Source organism: Thamnophis sirtalis, unplaced genomic scaffold, assembly GCF_051295495.1.
Source record: "Thamnophis sirtalis isolate CommonGarterSnake01/CBP01778 unplaced genomic scaffold, rThaSir2_p1.2 scaffold_4, whole genome shotgun sequence".
Lineage (NCBI taxonomy): Eukaryota > Metazoa > Chordata > Lepidosauria > Squamata > Natricidae > Thamnophis > Thamnophis sirtalis.
The window spans coordinates 23887999-23904095 of record NW_028261384.1 but is presented as its reverse complement, the minus strand read 5'-3'; the positions used below and the strand labels follow the sequence as shown (position 1 = coordinate 23904095).

Genomic DNA, 16097 nt, shown 5'->3' with positions numbered 1-16097 from the left:
AATTATTCCAGTTATTGAAGGAAAAAAGTATACATGCTTCTCTCATTTTTTCTACTTTCCCATTAGGCAAACCATTTTGAGTTAATGGATTGATTTTGATTTTATATATTATTCACTGACTGGATTTCTATTAAACTTTCACTTTGCAAATGATATTTTCAGTTCTCCGTATTATAAATAATGACTCTTTTGAATGATATCCAAATGCCAAAATTTTAGTTTAAGGAAGTCTTACAAGCTGAAAAAAGTGCTGAGAGTTCACAAACAATGGTTTGGCTATCCAATAAAATAAAAAGTGCATATATCTGAAAGTGTGGCATTGCTTTTCTGTATCAAGAAATCATTGCTCTGAATCGTTTATCTTTTATACTCCCAGAAAGTATATTGAAGTAAATTTAGTCTTTTTCAGGATAATTTATTCTGGACTATGTTTGAGTAAATAGAAGTACGTTATGAAAATTCAGGAGGAAAAGGGACATGAGTTTTTAATATGCCTCTGAGATGTCTCTGAGAATAAGTGTAAAATGCATGCATTTATGGGAGAGAAATGAAAATACGTTATTGAGAATGCTTACTTTGTAAGCCACTTTTTCAAACAATGTCTTAACGCACTGTTCTGTTCATAAGTTACAGGCAAGTGAAACTTTAAGGAACAATAGTTACAGCAGTACAGCTGCTGACTTACTACAAGCTAGGCAACAGATATTTGCCTGTCAGCAACAGCTCAAAGAAAAAGAGCAACTGTTGAAAAGCTATCAGAAGATAAATGAAGATCTTGAAGTGCAAGTTTCCCTTCTGCAACATAAAATCATGGGCATGGTTTGTATTCTAAGACTTGTATATTTGATCATAGTTATTGTTTAAAAAAACTGGTACAAGATGCACAATAATATAAAACATAGGACGAGGAGAACTGAACATTTATTTTTAAAGTATGTATATTGTACCTGACAAGTTTCACTTAGCCAAATTAGCCATGTTTAAACTACACAGTAAGAATATATACTGTGGAATGAATGTGGATAATGAAAAATACTGTTTTGCTTTTTTCTTATTATTCAATCAGGTATTTCTGTGGTTTCCCTGTATAGAACTGCATTGACGATTTGTTTTTCTTTTTAACCTTTTAAAACTTTAATCATGTTTGGTTAATTATATAGCATATTTTATAAGAATTATGAAAAATCAACAAACAAGAGATAATTTTTTGGCCAGCATGAGAGTGGTATCTATTACTGTAACCAATTTATGGAGACTACATATGGCAAGAATAGGTTTATGGTTTTTTAAAATCTCTTATTCTGTTAATTTCCTGTCTGAGAAACATGCATTTTTGCAGGCTAGGCAAAAATAAAGTTGGCTGGTATGTCATGTAAACTTAGCCATTGATTTAAAATATTTTAAAAATAAGATTATCACACGAAAGCATAATATAGTTTATTTGAGTAGACAAAAGTTTTATCACACAGAACAGTTACTTTTTTAAACCCAGTTTTACAATTTAATGTACTATTTGAATCCAAGTCCTGTGCTTATTTTATTGACTTTAAATGTGTTATTCTAAAAATCAATAGTTCTTTTTATAATAATATAAAGCTTAATAAATCTGAGGTATATGAAGGTATATTAGAAATTTTATAATAAATAAGGGAATTGTTTCTATGATAGGAAAAATGGAAAGATGAAGAAAATTGTTCTACAAAGAAGAAAATGCACGAACAACAAACAACTATTGAAGAACTGAAAACAAAATGTAAAGAGCATGAAGAAAATATGCTTCTATGTCTGAAAAAATTATCATTTGCTGAGAAATCTCTAGTGGAATTAAAAGAAGAGACTTTTCAAAAGAATCAAGAGCTCCGTAATGTGAAACTTGAACTAACAATTTCTAAACAAAAAGAAAAAGAATATTCTGAGGAAATAAAACTGTTAATGGGAACTGTGGAAGAACTGCAAAAGCAATTTCACGAAGTTACCCAACATGAGAATGATATCAAAGAAAAAATGGAATTTGAAGCCCAAAGGAAAGTTGCAGATCTCACGGCAGAATTAGAAGAAATGCATGGCCAGCAGATTGTACAACTGAAGCAAGTATTAATCAGAGAACATTCAGCAGAAATCGAAAAGGTCCTTGCCCAACAAAAAGCAGATTTAGAGAAAGTATACTCTGATAATACTAATGACCAAATCCACTTAATGAATACTGCAATTAATGATTTGAATCAGATGCTTCAGGATGCTTACAATCAACAAGAAAAAGTAAAACATGAATTATCCAAGCAGGTTGAACGGTTGTCCTTGGAAAAATCTTCTTTTCAAAATCAAGTGGAAGATCTTTGTCAACAACTGAGCTTTGCTCAGTTCATGACAAAGAAGGCTATAAGTGAAAAAGAAACCAAATTGCAAGAAGTAGATACATTAAAAATCACTATTGGAGACCTAAAAGCTCAACTTATTTCAGCCGTAGAGATAAGGAAAGAACTAGAAATGAAACATGAAGTAGAAATTATAAACTACCAAATAAAACTTGAAATGCTGGGAAGAGAAAAGGATGCTGTTCTGGACAGGATGGCAGAATCTCAAGAAGAAGAACTAGAGAGATTGAGGACTCAGCTTTTATTCAGTCATGAAGAAGAATTGTCAAAAGTGAAAGATGATTTACAAATAGAACACAAAATAAATATTGAAAATCTTAAAGATAATATGACTATGCAAGCTAAACACCAATTAGATGATTTGCAGAATGAAATGAACAAAAAATTAGAAGCTATGCAGTTCAAAAATGACAACTTAATAAAAATTCAGAATCAACTCACATTAGAAATAGCAAGACTAGAAGATTTACATCCGCCTACAGTAAATACTAACTCAGAAGAAATGATACTACTGATAAAGAACCTAAAGGAAGAGATAAAAGTTCTTAGACAAGAAGAAAAGAAAAAATGTATACTTGAACAGGAGTTGCAACTTAAAACAGAATTACTTGACAAAAAAATGAAAGAGCAGGCACATTATCTTCAAGAAAAATATTTATTGGTTGAAGCACAAAATGATGTTCTTGAAGGTGAAAATAAGGCTCTACAAGACAAATTAAACAAATGCACAGTTAGGAATGTGGAAGGAAACTTGATTTTTACTAGTAACAATTCTAATTCAGAGGATTTTGATTTACAAAACAGAATAGACAAATTAATAGCTGAAAATGAAAAACTTGTACAACAAGACATCAAACAAAAAGAAGAGATTAATACACTAAAAAACTCATTTTCACGTGCTGAAATAAATTTTAACCACAATTACCAAGAACTCAAAGAAAATTATACTTCTCTTTTAAAAGTAAAATTGGATTTAGAAGCAAGCATGGACAAGAATAAAGAGGAATATATAGAAAAAGACACATCAGAACTTATGGAAAAACTAGAGCTCTCTCAGCATGAGAATTTAGAACTTTCATTAAGACTTTCTGATCTTTCTGAACAGTTAAAAGTAAAACATCATCAAATCTGCCAATTAAATGCAGAGGTTATGTGCCTAAAGCAAGATAAAGAACACATTTCAGCAAGGTGTAAAGAACTAGAATTTGTAGTTAGTCACAAATTGGAGAAGAATATTAATTTTTTTGAACAGGAAACAGAAAATTGCCGTGGGGAACTAGCCAAAAATCAGCCTACAGTTAATGAACCTGGAAACTTTATTTCTGACTTCAATCAGACATTTGACATATCAATAGAAGAAGAAAATATTATACTATATTATATTATGCCAAGTGAGCTGTTGGCTCATAGCATTCCTGTGGAAGACATTCTTTATCAAAAACTGAGCCGAGAACCAGAATCACTATTGGATAATTTTAATCAAATGCATGAAATAACAGGAGATTCCGTGTATATGAATCCTATGCAAAAGAAAAACAAAGTAAAGGAACAGCTGGATATGTTAAAAACTAAGCAGGTATGGATAAACATATGAATGCATGAATATATGCATTTCTGCATGACTTCTCTGTAAGCTAATATGTGATAATAAGGGATCTCTTTTGAGGATATACATTACATATCTATTTGATATGATTTTCCTTGAATATGTGATATTTATTCACAGATATTTATAAAAAACCAGTCAATAACTCTGAAACGTATTAACATAGAAACCCAAAAAACTGAAGGCAGAAAAAAACTTCCTTATCCACTGAACCACCTAGTGTTTAAACCCAATCCTATACAACTTTTTATGAGTTCATTATATTATGTGCAACTATGTCATATGATTTGTTAAAATTTAGATAGGTCTATGCAATAGTGGCAAATATCTGTAGCTTGGGCATAGGATAAGGGTGAAGGTTCATTCTCCGAGCTTGTAACTTGGTTTCTGAAAGTTTCATTACAGGGATAGGTAACATATTCAGCAGAGTTTAGGGAGTGTCAGTGTTCTTCCATTTATGAGAGCTTCAGGTGTGGGTGTCTCAAGTGATGGTCTTGTGATGGGTCAGCTGTGAGTTATCAGTGAGTCTTCTGATGTGTCTTGTGATAAGGAGGTTACATAAGGCAAGGGTCATAAGGAGATGAACTGCTGGTGGGAGGATGGTTGCATGTGTTGGTTGAGGGCGGTGCTGGCTCAATGCCACTTTCATCCAAAACATTTGTGACATATTTTTAACAGGTTTAGGTTTATTTTGTTTAATTTGGTGGCTGGTGGCAGGTGGAGCCATATTTGAGGGCACACAAGGTGTTGCCCTACGTCAGCTCCAGTGCGCATGTGCATGCTGGTCAGCTGATTTTCGGCCTTGTGGTAGGCCCGTTGGGCCGTTATTTACCCTCCCCAGATCTCAGGAAAGCCTCCTTAAGCCTGGGGAGGATGGAAAATGGATCTATTGGGCCCACCGGAAGTCAGAAAATGGGCCATTTCCGGCTTCCAGAGAGGTTCCAGGAGGTCAGGAAGGCCGTTTTTGCTCTCCCCAGGCTCCAAGAAAGCTATGTGCACTTGCGCAGGTGGGCACAACATGGTGGGAGCATTAAATTAAGGGTGTGGGCATGCACACATGCACCATAGCACGCTGCATGTGCTTTTGGCCCCTAAAGGAATAATGGTTTGCCATCACTAGCCTATAGTTTCCAACTTCTTCCGTAGCCTTTTTCTTGTGGATAGGTACAATATTAGCTGTTAATCAGTCCTGGGGAATTTCACCTTTTATTTACTTAATCAGTATCTGGTTAAGCAGATCAACTCATGGTCCAGTGAGCACACCATTACTTTCCAGGCCCATTACTTTCTTAAGCTTTAAGCAGACAAGCTCACTCCCACTTTCCCCTCTAAAAACCCTGTAAAAGATTCTGCACTGCTAGGACTAGTATGATATTCTACCTTGTTTCTGTTATTGGCATTTACTTAGTATTCATTTAGATGGAGTTTGCCAAGTGTTAATAAAAATTGTACTTATTTTTCATGATCAATTTCAAGTAAATGATAAAATTACCTGGAATTTATCAAGAATTTCAATTTTTAAAAATGTTAATTTGAATATGAAGGAATATTTAAATATTTAAGAACTAACATTAACAGTGATATTAAAAATAAATGTTATTCTAATTAATAATTGGAAAGGTACTAGTGGGAAAAAGAAAAGGAAAAGCCAGTTGTTCAGTATGACAGAAAGACAGGTGATCAGTGTGCAAGCCATCTGCTTTCACCAGATGTTTAAAAATTATTAGAAGCTTAACAATTTGAGAAATGAAAGTAGAAATGCAGAACATTCTCTTCCAGAAAACTTCCAAAGCAGACTGAAAATATTTAGTCTGTCTTTCCAATGACATAATGCGCACCCCTATGTATCTTTAAAAACTAGGGAAATAATAATTTATTATAATGTCAGTCTCCAGACTGAAATATAATCATCTACTTTTAAATGGTAATCTGGTGTTTCACTATATTGCCATTAGGAGAGCTTCCTTAATTACGGAATCTATATCATATATTGGGAGGACCAAAAAAGGTAATACTTTGCTGTTTGGTTGTTTGAAGAGATGTTTTTGTTTCACCTTAAGGGAATTCCAGCTATGCCCACCTAGGTTTATTAGGAATAGTTTTTTCTTGTATTCCTGTTCTATTCACCAACTGTAACAACATCCTAGCATGGCTGGGAAAAATGGAGCACCACAAGTCACTGGGTCTTATAAGGCAAGAAAGATTTATTGTCCTTGCTTTTGATGGTCTTCAATTCATTTGTACAATATTAAGAATTATTATCTTGGATGTTTTAATTTTTTGATTAATATATTGCTGAAAAAGATTATTGTTATAAACGTCTTGAAAAATTTCAAATTAAGGTAGCATACAGTTTTGATAAATAAGATTAAAACACAGATTATTTATATCTTTAATATCTTGGGGAATAAAATGATTATTAAATTCCACATATGTGTATTTTTCTCTAGAGCGATTTAAATTTTCAGATGGAGGCCCAAGCTATTTGTCCCTCTGTGGCTTATTCAGCGCATGTGAATCAGGTGCGTGACTACATGGAAAAAGAAAAAGAAAATGCACTTTCTGTTCTTAAAGAAGATCTCCAGCTAAGTCATACACAAGAGTTTTATGAGCTAAACAAAGGCCAGATTGTGGACAATCAAAAAACAGGTAAGCGGATAAACCAGAAGAAAATTATTTTTAGAATTCCAAGCTTCTTATAATACTCTCCCAGTAGACTCTCTCCCCTTTAGGCCATACCCATAGTTTCTTAAAATAAAACTTATTAAAATAAATATTTCAGTGATAATTTGTTTCCACAGATGAAAAAGACCAATCTGCATGGGTGCATCTGGAAGAACTTAGCAAGAAAGTAGTTGAAGAATGTTCAAAGCTCACTAAGGTCAAGAACAAATTGCCTTAGAATTGTTTAAATTTTGTGTTTCCATTCTTGCTCTAATCTTACAAAAATGTTAAATTGTATCCCATGCATTTTTATAATATTGCTAGGCTATAGTTTAAGTATGAGGATTGGGGAAAATACGGGTGAATCTTTTAGGCACTTACCTAAGGGATCTTTCCTGTAATAAAATTAAGTGTTTTTTAATGAATGCAAAATAGTATTTCTATAAAAGCTTTATTTGTTTTTTTCCTTAGCTGGCTTGATATAATCAAGTATAAAGCTATAATATTCATTTTTATTATTTTTGTAGTCAGTACGTGAAATTCTTCCTGAACTTTTTTCAAATGCTACTGAACTTGATGTTGGTGAGAGAAATCAATCTAATTCAGCAATAATGCCAACAGAAGACCCTCAAGGTAACTCTTCTTGTGCAAATCTATACATGGCCACAAGGGCTACTTTAAACAAAAGTTTATAGAATTGAAGTCCTTGGACTACAACCATTTGTTCAGTGACATGCCAAACAATTTGAACTTTTGATTGGTCTGCAAACTTCTGATCATCGTAGCACTTCACAGTCACATGATCCTCATTTGTGTTCTTCCCTGTTGGCATCCCACAAGTAAAGTCAGTGGGGAAGCCAGCAAGGAAAGTTGCAAGTCATCTCTTATCAAAAGCTGCTGCTTTTTCTCTTGGGGAATACAGCTATGGAAATACAAAATCCCTTTTATGCTCTGCAGCTTCCCCTGTCCTTATATAGTATAGGTAGTTCTTGATAGCACTTTCAATGTCCTTTGCTAAGCAGTGCAGTCCCATGTGCTGTCGTACATCCAGAAAATGTGAGTCATAAAGTGGGAAGAGGCAGGAATGCAGGTGGGAGCACAGGTGATGTGGGGAGAGAATTCATTCATAATTCAGCCAGATTGTGGGGGCAATATGCTGACTCTGTAAATCGCTTACAGCTATAAAGCACTGTGAAGCGGTATATAAGTCTTAAGTGCTGTTGCTATAATTCAGGACTTTTATTTAAAGTAACTGGTAGAAATTGAAAATTCACATTCATCCTTAGATTTTTGAAGATTAATATCTCGGTGGCATTATAAGGAAAGTAGAATACTGTTTAATAAAAAATGTATTTTACAACAGGAATTAAAATTTACATTAGAATAATGAAATGATATATAAAGTTTATTTATTCTCTGTAATTTAGTTTTGCAAGAAACCCTACAAAGTCTCCTGAATAATATAATGGAAACGTCCCAGAGGCTACTAGAATATCAAGTAGAATTCATAGAAAGCAGAATAAAGGTGAGATTCTTTCAGGTGGAGCAGAGGGGAAGGGATATGACACTACCTTTTTTTTTTTTTTTTACAATGTAGTCTTTTTAGCAGTCCCAGAAAACTTCCATGCCTATTTGCACTCTGAAGATACAGATAAGGTCTCAAGTGAGTTCAACAACTCCAAAAGAGAGCTAACAATAGACCCTCAGAGTGCTAACAACCAGATGACTGCAAAGAACATAAATAATTCCATTCCTCACCAGTCAGAACACCAGTTAGAACTGAGGAAGCTTTTCTTGGATAAGAAGTGAAATGTTTTCAAAGAAAAAAAAGTTCATTTGCCTTTTGGAAAACAGCACCTTTGGGTATAGATACAGTTCTTGAAAACAATGAGATCTATTTCTGAATAAGCTTGCATGAGAGTACATTAAATCTTGATTTATTGATCTGTAGCACAGTGCTACAGGTCCACTTAATAGTGATACAGAAATTAAAGTATTTTATTTACTGGTTTTTGCATACCTGTTAGATCAAGACAGGAACTTTGGAGTCCCTTAGTTCTGAGATGTTAGAGGAATCAAAACTATGCAATATCTGTGAAGTAGCACAAATGCTGTGGAAAGCTCCACCCTTCTCCCTCCTGGCAATCATATTTGCCTCATAACTGGATAGCATTCAGAAAATAACTTGTATCTCTTGTTATTAATTTCATTTATCTCTTACTTTGTTTTTGTGATTTGGATTGAATCTCATTATGTTGGTGTTTTTTTTAATTGTGGAATTTATGGGCTGAATATTTGAATATTGAAACAGAGTATTCTGTTTCTCAAGTCAACCATAAATATCAGACATGGTTGCATTCAGTCTGTTGAACCTACTTTGGTAAACCTGGAACTTAACCTTTTTACACCATAATCTTTATTATTTAGTGTATCATAAGACAGAAAAAAATGATAAATAGCTAATGACTTTTTCAAATATTTGCAAATTTTATTTTTTTCAGAAGATGCTAAATTAAAAATGTTCTCGTGCCCTAAATATATTATGATTTGAAATATTTAGTATAATATGTGTAGTGCACTAAGAAATAAATCTTATTGGAATTATTGGGGCCATATATTTAATTATATTAGTTAAATTAAATTTATTAAATTATATTTAATAAAATTAAATTTATTAAAATAAAATCTGACATGCTCCAAAAGCAACAAAGCTTTATCTTGACATTTAACTTTATTGGATGTTTGAAAATATATAAAAAATATTTTTGTTTAATTTTAAAAGTATAAACAAGCATAACATTCCATTGAACCCCGGTGGCGCCATGGTTAGAATGCAGTACCTCATGCTACTTCCGCTGGCTGCTGGCTGCCTGTAATTTGACAGTTCAAATGTCACAGGCTCAAAGTCGATTCAGCCTTCCATCTTTCCGAGATCGGTAAAATGAGGACCCAGATTATTGGGGGGAATATGCTGACTCTGTAAATCGCTTAGAAAGGGCTGTAAAAGCTCTATGAAATTGTATATAAGTCTAAGTGCTATTGCTATTGAATAACTGAAATACTAATTTCAGCCTTGGATATATAATATTTTTGTGTCTTGCAAATACAAGTGTCCAGCAATTATTACTCAATTCATGTTCATGTTATGAACAGTACATTGCTAGAAGTGCAAAAGTTTTAGAACATTACCGGTATAGTGATGGAAAAGTTTCTACCCTTTTGCTAAACATGGTTACTTTGAGTATTTTTAAAAATTAACGTACATGTTTTTCTCTACTTTTTGTTTAAATTTTTCAGATGGAAGATCAACAGACATCCCATGTTGATTATAATGATAAAGAGACTGGCTCTCTTCAACAGAATGTAGAATCTTTGCCTACTGCATCTCAAGATCTAGTTGGTAAAGATATGCATCTGAAATTATGGACATTGTTAATATAAGTAGACATGCATGGTTTTAAAACTTTTATGTGTATGAAAGAAATACAAAAGGAAACTATAGCACAGTATAACAATCTTAGTTTATTATATTTTGTAACCTGAGTATATATTTAATATCTTAAAATGTTCATAGTTTAAAGATTTAAGTTCAGCTTTAGATATCTTCATGGTTCTCAGCAAAGCAAAATAGCTCTTGTCTATTTTCATAGCACTGAAAAATGTTTGTCTATAGGCATGGTAAGCTGAGGCTGCCTATGAATGTTCATATTTTTGTCGCAGCTTATATATGAAAAACATATTGTGTGTGTATGTATAAAAATGTATTATTCTGACATATTCATTGCTTGTTTCTCTATTAAGTAAACTAGTGTTTATTATTTATTCATTTATAGGCATTAAAGTTAAGTCAGTTTCTCAGGAAGAAGTAGAGAATTTGCAATTTAAACTTGAACAACAACATGCTAAAGAAATTGGGCATCTTCGATCATATTTCCTTCAGCAATTAAAAGAAACCGAAGAAAAATATTTTAAAGAGATAGTTCACCTAGAGAATAGACTCCAAATTGCCAGCGAGTCTTCTGAAAATTCCAGGTATTTATAATTTTGGATCTCATTTTTATTTTATGAGTTGAGTTGATTTCAACAGTTTTTCTGTGTATTGCAATTAACTTGGATGCTAACAGACTTAGAGCAAAGTAGAAATTAAGAGCTTATCCTTCCTCTCTTGTATTTTCCCAATTCCAGACATGTTTCATTTAAAAGAAGTAAAAGAAGCTACAGTTGTATCTTTATACTTGATACCATGTGTCCTGAATGATCTAGGATAGAGATCCCCAACATTACTGGTTTGGTGGCCCAGTGGGTAGAGGATAGGGTATAGTTTCTTGTGAATAATAAGTAGGGCATACATGAGTACATGGAGCTCCATTTGTGTGCAAATGGAGCTTTGTGCAGTTGTGTAAGCCACCACCGCAAGACAGCTTGCGGTGAGGGAAGTTTTTCTCATGAGCACAAGATGGACACTCATACAAGGGCACATGGTTGCACTCGTAGGAGATAGCTGCCACTTGCCGTGAAGGAACCTTTGTGTACAAGTGCAAGAGAGCCACTGCTTGCATGACAGGAACTTCTCGTACACGCACACAAGCTTGTCCACCACCTATGTGACTTGGTTTCGAATTGGTTGTTGCCTGGTAGTGGGCCTTGGAATTGAGGCTGAAGACCTCTCATTTGGTAAAGTGTATGTTGCAGTGCAGTTGTAGAGCATAGAGTTTGCATTCAGAAATATAATATTCAGCATTTCAAGGTAGTGCTGAAAAAGACTTCTGCAACTTGTTTTAATTGTTATATATGATAAATGGGTAGGATCATAGGTATATACATATGTCCAGTTTGTAAAGGGTAGAAAAAGAAAAAAAAAGTCTATTACTTCATCTCTTCATTGGAATCAGTATGTATCTGAATTCTAAAGAGAAAAGGTTGCTTAGGTATATTTATCTTGAAAATGATGTCTACTATATGGCCTTTTCATTTAGATGTAAATAATATACTTAATAGTAGGATACTTATCTGTATGATTCTTTTCATTATTGAAAAAAGCTTATAATTTTCTGACACTTTTTTAAAAAAAAATCTTCTGTATTGCCCCACTGTTCCTATAACCTGAGAAACAGAAAATTGATGACAATCTAAAATAAAGTTAGACATCAGTTAAGGACTGTCCCATTTAATGACTATTTGAACTTAACAGTGGTGCTGAAAAAGTAGGTTTATAATTACCCCTTGAACCTAGGACAGCTGCAGATCCCACAATCCTATGAGTGCCATTTTTGACCTTCACAAGTGATTTTGGTGGTTGCCTAAATTAGGCTGTTAGAAGTCAGAAGACATGATGGCCAGACAATTCTTGGAAGCCTGGCACTCAGACAAATCAGTTGTCAGTCACATGAAATTTACCAATATCTGTATAGCATTCCAAAAGTTGATTAAAAAGTCAAAAAGGATATGAAATTGCCAAAACACCTCCATGCCACTAATGAACACCCAGAAAAGCAGAGATTAACACCAAAGTTAACATTATGCCAGAAACAAACAATATCTCAGTCATGGAGCTACCAACTCAGACAAACAAGCTAACCGCAAACAATGGCCTAATCAAGGAACCACTAAGACCACTCCTACCAACCCTGACAAGGCAGGCCACTAGTATATAAAATGAGAGTAAAATCAACTCTCTGCTAGCACTGATAATGTGACCTAGTTTGGTAATGAAATGTCTGCAAGAAAACAACCAAACTCAGAGAGCACCAAGTTCAACCCTGAACTACAGATATTTTCCTCTATTGGTGAAGTATAATCTTTCAGAAGCTGCAGCTTATTCCTTTTAATAAAATGTGTTGCATCATATTAAAGCAGCACGAAATGGAAATCTTGCTGTTCCATTTCAAGTTCTGTTCAAGATTTGCAGAAAGTTAAAAAGAGAGAACTATAGGAATATGCAAGCAGCCCTCTGTTTCAAGGATAATTTATAATCTGGATTCCAAAGAAGGAGGAGTGACTTGCATTTAAGGAACAGGACTAAGTAATAGCAGCCTACACTTCCTTCTTACATATTTGCTTACTGCAGTTTTTAAATGAGTTTGAGTTTCATTTTATTTATATGCCGCACTATTCCCTACGGGACTCAGGGCGGCGCACAAACCCGAAGGAGGGGAAGGGAAAAAACACAAAAACTATAAAAGTACAGGGCATTTAAAAAACAACCAACAGCCACACAATTCGAGAGGGGAAGGGAACTCATTGACTCCAGGCCTGCCGATACAGCGAGGTTTTAACGGCTTTTCGGAAGGCCTGGAGAGAGGTGAGGATCCGAATCTCTGCGGGGAGTTTGTTCCAAAGGGCCGGAGCTGCCACAGAGAAGGCCCTCCCCCGGGTAGTAGCCAGATGACATTGGCTGGTAGACGGAACCCGAAGGAGGCCTACCCTGTGTGATCTAATGGGTCTTTGGGAGGTAATTGACAGCAGGCAATCTCTCAAGTACCCAGGTCCAATACCATGAAGGGCTTTATAAGTGACGACTAGCACCTTGAAGCGTATCCGGAGACCAATCGGTAACCAGTGCAGCTCGCAGAGGATAGGTGTAACGTGGGTGTACCGAGGTGCACCCACAATCGCTCGCGCAGCTGCATTCTGGACGAGCTGAAGTCTCTGAATGCTCTTCAAGGGCTACCCCATGTAGAGCGCATTGCAGTAGTCCAGTCTTGAGGTCACGAGGGCATGAGTGACTGTTGCGAGTGCCTCCCGGTTCAGGTAGGGACGCAATTGGTGCACCAGGTGAACCTGGGCAAATGCCCCCTGGTCACAGCCGACAAATGATGTTCTAAGGTCAGCTGTGGGTCCAAGAGGACTCCCAGATTGCGAACCCTGTCTGAGGGGCGTAAAATTTCACCCCCCAGCCTGAGTGATGGAGTACTAGACAAATTTTTGGGAGGAAAACACAACAGCCACTCGGTCTTGTCTAGATTGAGTGCAAGCTTGTTAACTCCCATCCAGACTCTGACAGCCTCCAGGCACTGGCACATCACGTCAACCGCTTCACTGAGTTGGCACAGGGCGGACAGATACAACTGGGTATCGTCCGCGTACTGATGGTATTTTATCCCGTGCCGCTGAATGATCTCACCCAACGGCTTCATGTAGATGTTAAACAGGAGGGGGGACAGGACCGAACCCTGTGGGGCCCCATATTTCAGGGGCCTAGGGGTCAACCTCTGCCCCCCGACCAACACCGACTGCGACCTGTCCGAGAGGTAGGAGGAGAACCACCGAAAAATGGTGCCTCCCACCCCCACCCCTCGTAACCGTCGCAGAAGGATACCATGGTCAATGGTATCAAAGGCTGCTGAGAGGTCAAGAAGCACTAGGATGGAGGAATGACCTCCATCCCTGGCTCTACAGAGATCGTCGGTCAGTGCGACCAAAGCGGTTTCCGTGCTGAAGCCAGGCCTGAATTCAGACTGAAAGGGATCCAGATAATCGGCTTCATCCAAGGACCATCGGAGCTGAAAGGCTACCACTTTCTCAACAACCTTCCCAACAAAGGGGAGGTTGGAGACTGGATGGTAGTTATTCAAAATGGCTGGATCCAGAGATGGCTTATTCAGGAGGGGTCTCACCACCGCTGTCTTCAATGCCGGAGGAAAGAAGCCCTCCCGAAGGGAGGCATTCACCATCGCCTGGATCCAGCCCCGCGTCACCTCCTTGCTGTTCGCGACCAGCTAGGAGGGGCACGGATCCAGTGCACACGCGGTGGCACTCACTGCTCCCATGGCCTTGTCCACTTCATTAGGAGTAACAGGTTGAAAGTCAGTCCAGAGATGTCGCTCAAGACCTTCGCCAGGTACCCCGCCCGGCTGGCTCTGCGCAATTGGAGTCCAGATCCTTCCGACAATAGTGTGAGCAACAACTAAAGGATCAAAAAGTCTTTGTTCCATCTGCGTGTTGATCATGCAGAAAAGAATAAGGCTGCTTATATTAGGCTAAAAATGGGGAAAGTATAAAATTCCTAGTGAAGTTCCATTCAAGTTTATAGATAGAAATTGTGAGGCACTAATTCCCTGCTTTAAAAACTTCAAATGAAATTACATTGAAAAACCATCCTTTTATTACCTTGTTTTTTAAATTAGTGTTTCTGTGGAGTCACATATAAATGAAGATAAGCAGGAACCAAGACATGCTGAAAGTGATATTCGAAAAAATGCTGAGAAGATAATAGAGGTATTGTGTCCCCCTATTTACATAATGTATATTGAGTAGAGTACAGTACAAAAATGTATTGGTATTGTGCTTAAGCAAAATCTTAGTGCAAACAAAACTTGTACATATTTTATAATTCTTTGAAACAGTTGGAATAAAACATGTTATTTGATTATATAAAATATGTTTGTGTATATATGTATGTATGCTTACATGCGTGCATAACACTAATAATGTAACAAGTAATTATAAATGTTAGAAAAGAATTAAGTTTATTGAAATTGATTAGGGTATTTTTTTTTGTATGATGCTGAAGCCATTTCATCCTTAGCCTTGAGGCTCTAGTTAGTGACTCTTATTTTCGTTTGTGAAAAGCTTTTAGCATTACTTTTAGAAAGGCAATTAGGTTTGTTTTCTTATACTAAATATATATTTACTTAAAATATCTTAAAAACTGATTTTCCCTCTCCTTTATTAGATTAGGTGGATTATATTCTGTCTATAAAACATTGCTACAATAAGTATAAGAGCATTGAGCTTTTGTTATTTGAGAAAAGCACTTAGTAATAATGCAGTATGAATGCTGTTCCATTATTACCTCTTAAGGCAAGACTGTATTTTTATCCATTATATTCCTATATGGTTTGTATTCAAAATATAATTATTGGTGACATAAATATGTTCAGAACTGATGTTATTAAGAATGACCACTTTCCCCCCAGTTTTCTAAAGAAGCTGCTGAATTGCTGGAAAAACAGTACCAAGAAAAGATGCTACAAGAAGTGGCAAAGGTACAGTTGTATTATGATACAATAGGAGAGTTTAAAACCAATAAAATGATGATGATGATGATGATGACGACAACAACAACAACAACAACAACAACAACAGCAATACAATAGAGTAGCCATAGGTGCTCCCCTCAAATGTGGGCAACACTCATTCAAAAGCCCATTGAAAAAACTGCATTTTAACAGCTTTCTAGATAGATGGTCCCAAATTGCCAGATGAATTCCATAAAGTGGGAGCTGTCAACACACATTATCCCTGGATGTACATACTCATATGAAAGTAAATGACACACAACATCCTGGGATGAGCATGCTAAATGGAGGAGTTCTATCTGGAAAACATGATTCTAGATGTAGCTAAGAACCAGGCCATGTAGACTTTTAATGGTAGAAATGAGAAGTTTGAATTATGCCTAAAATCTATAGAAGTTCCATTGGTTGTAACACATGTCATACAGATAATTG

The 16097-nt window shown here is 35.8% G+C and overlaps 1 protein-coding gene across 5 annotated transcripts in view; it reads left to right on the top strand.

The window, feature by feature from the left end:
* AKAP9 (A-kinase anchoring protein 9) overlaps positions 1 to 16097 on the top strand; it is a 104807-nt gene that overhangs the window by 31281 nt on the left and 57429 nt on the right. For all 5 annotated transcript variants that reach the window (XM_087712620.1, XM_087712619.1, XM_087712622.1 and 2 more), the window contains exons 4-13: positions 628 to 819; positions 1669 to 3951; positions 6432 to 6630; positions 6783 to 6862; positions 7173 to 7278; positions 8073 to 8170; positions 9943 to 10045; positions 10479 to 10677; positions 14772 to 14862; positions 15564 to 15632. In XM_087712620.1, the coding sequence (XP_087568746.1) occupies positions 628 to 819; positions 1669 to 3951; positions 6432 to 6630; positions 6783 to 6862; positions 7173 to 7278; positions 8073 to 8170; positions 9943 to 10045; positions 10479 to 10677; positions 14772 to 14862; positions 15564 to 15632 (3420 nt within the window). The remainder of the gene's footprint in view (positions 1 to 627; positions 820 to 1668; positions 3952 to 6431; positions 6631 to 6782; positions 6863 to 7172; positions 7279 to 8072; positions 8171 to 9942; positions 10046 to 10478; positions 10678 to 14771; positions 14863 to 15563; positions 15633 to 16097) is intronic.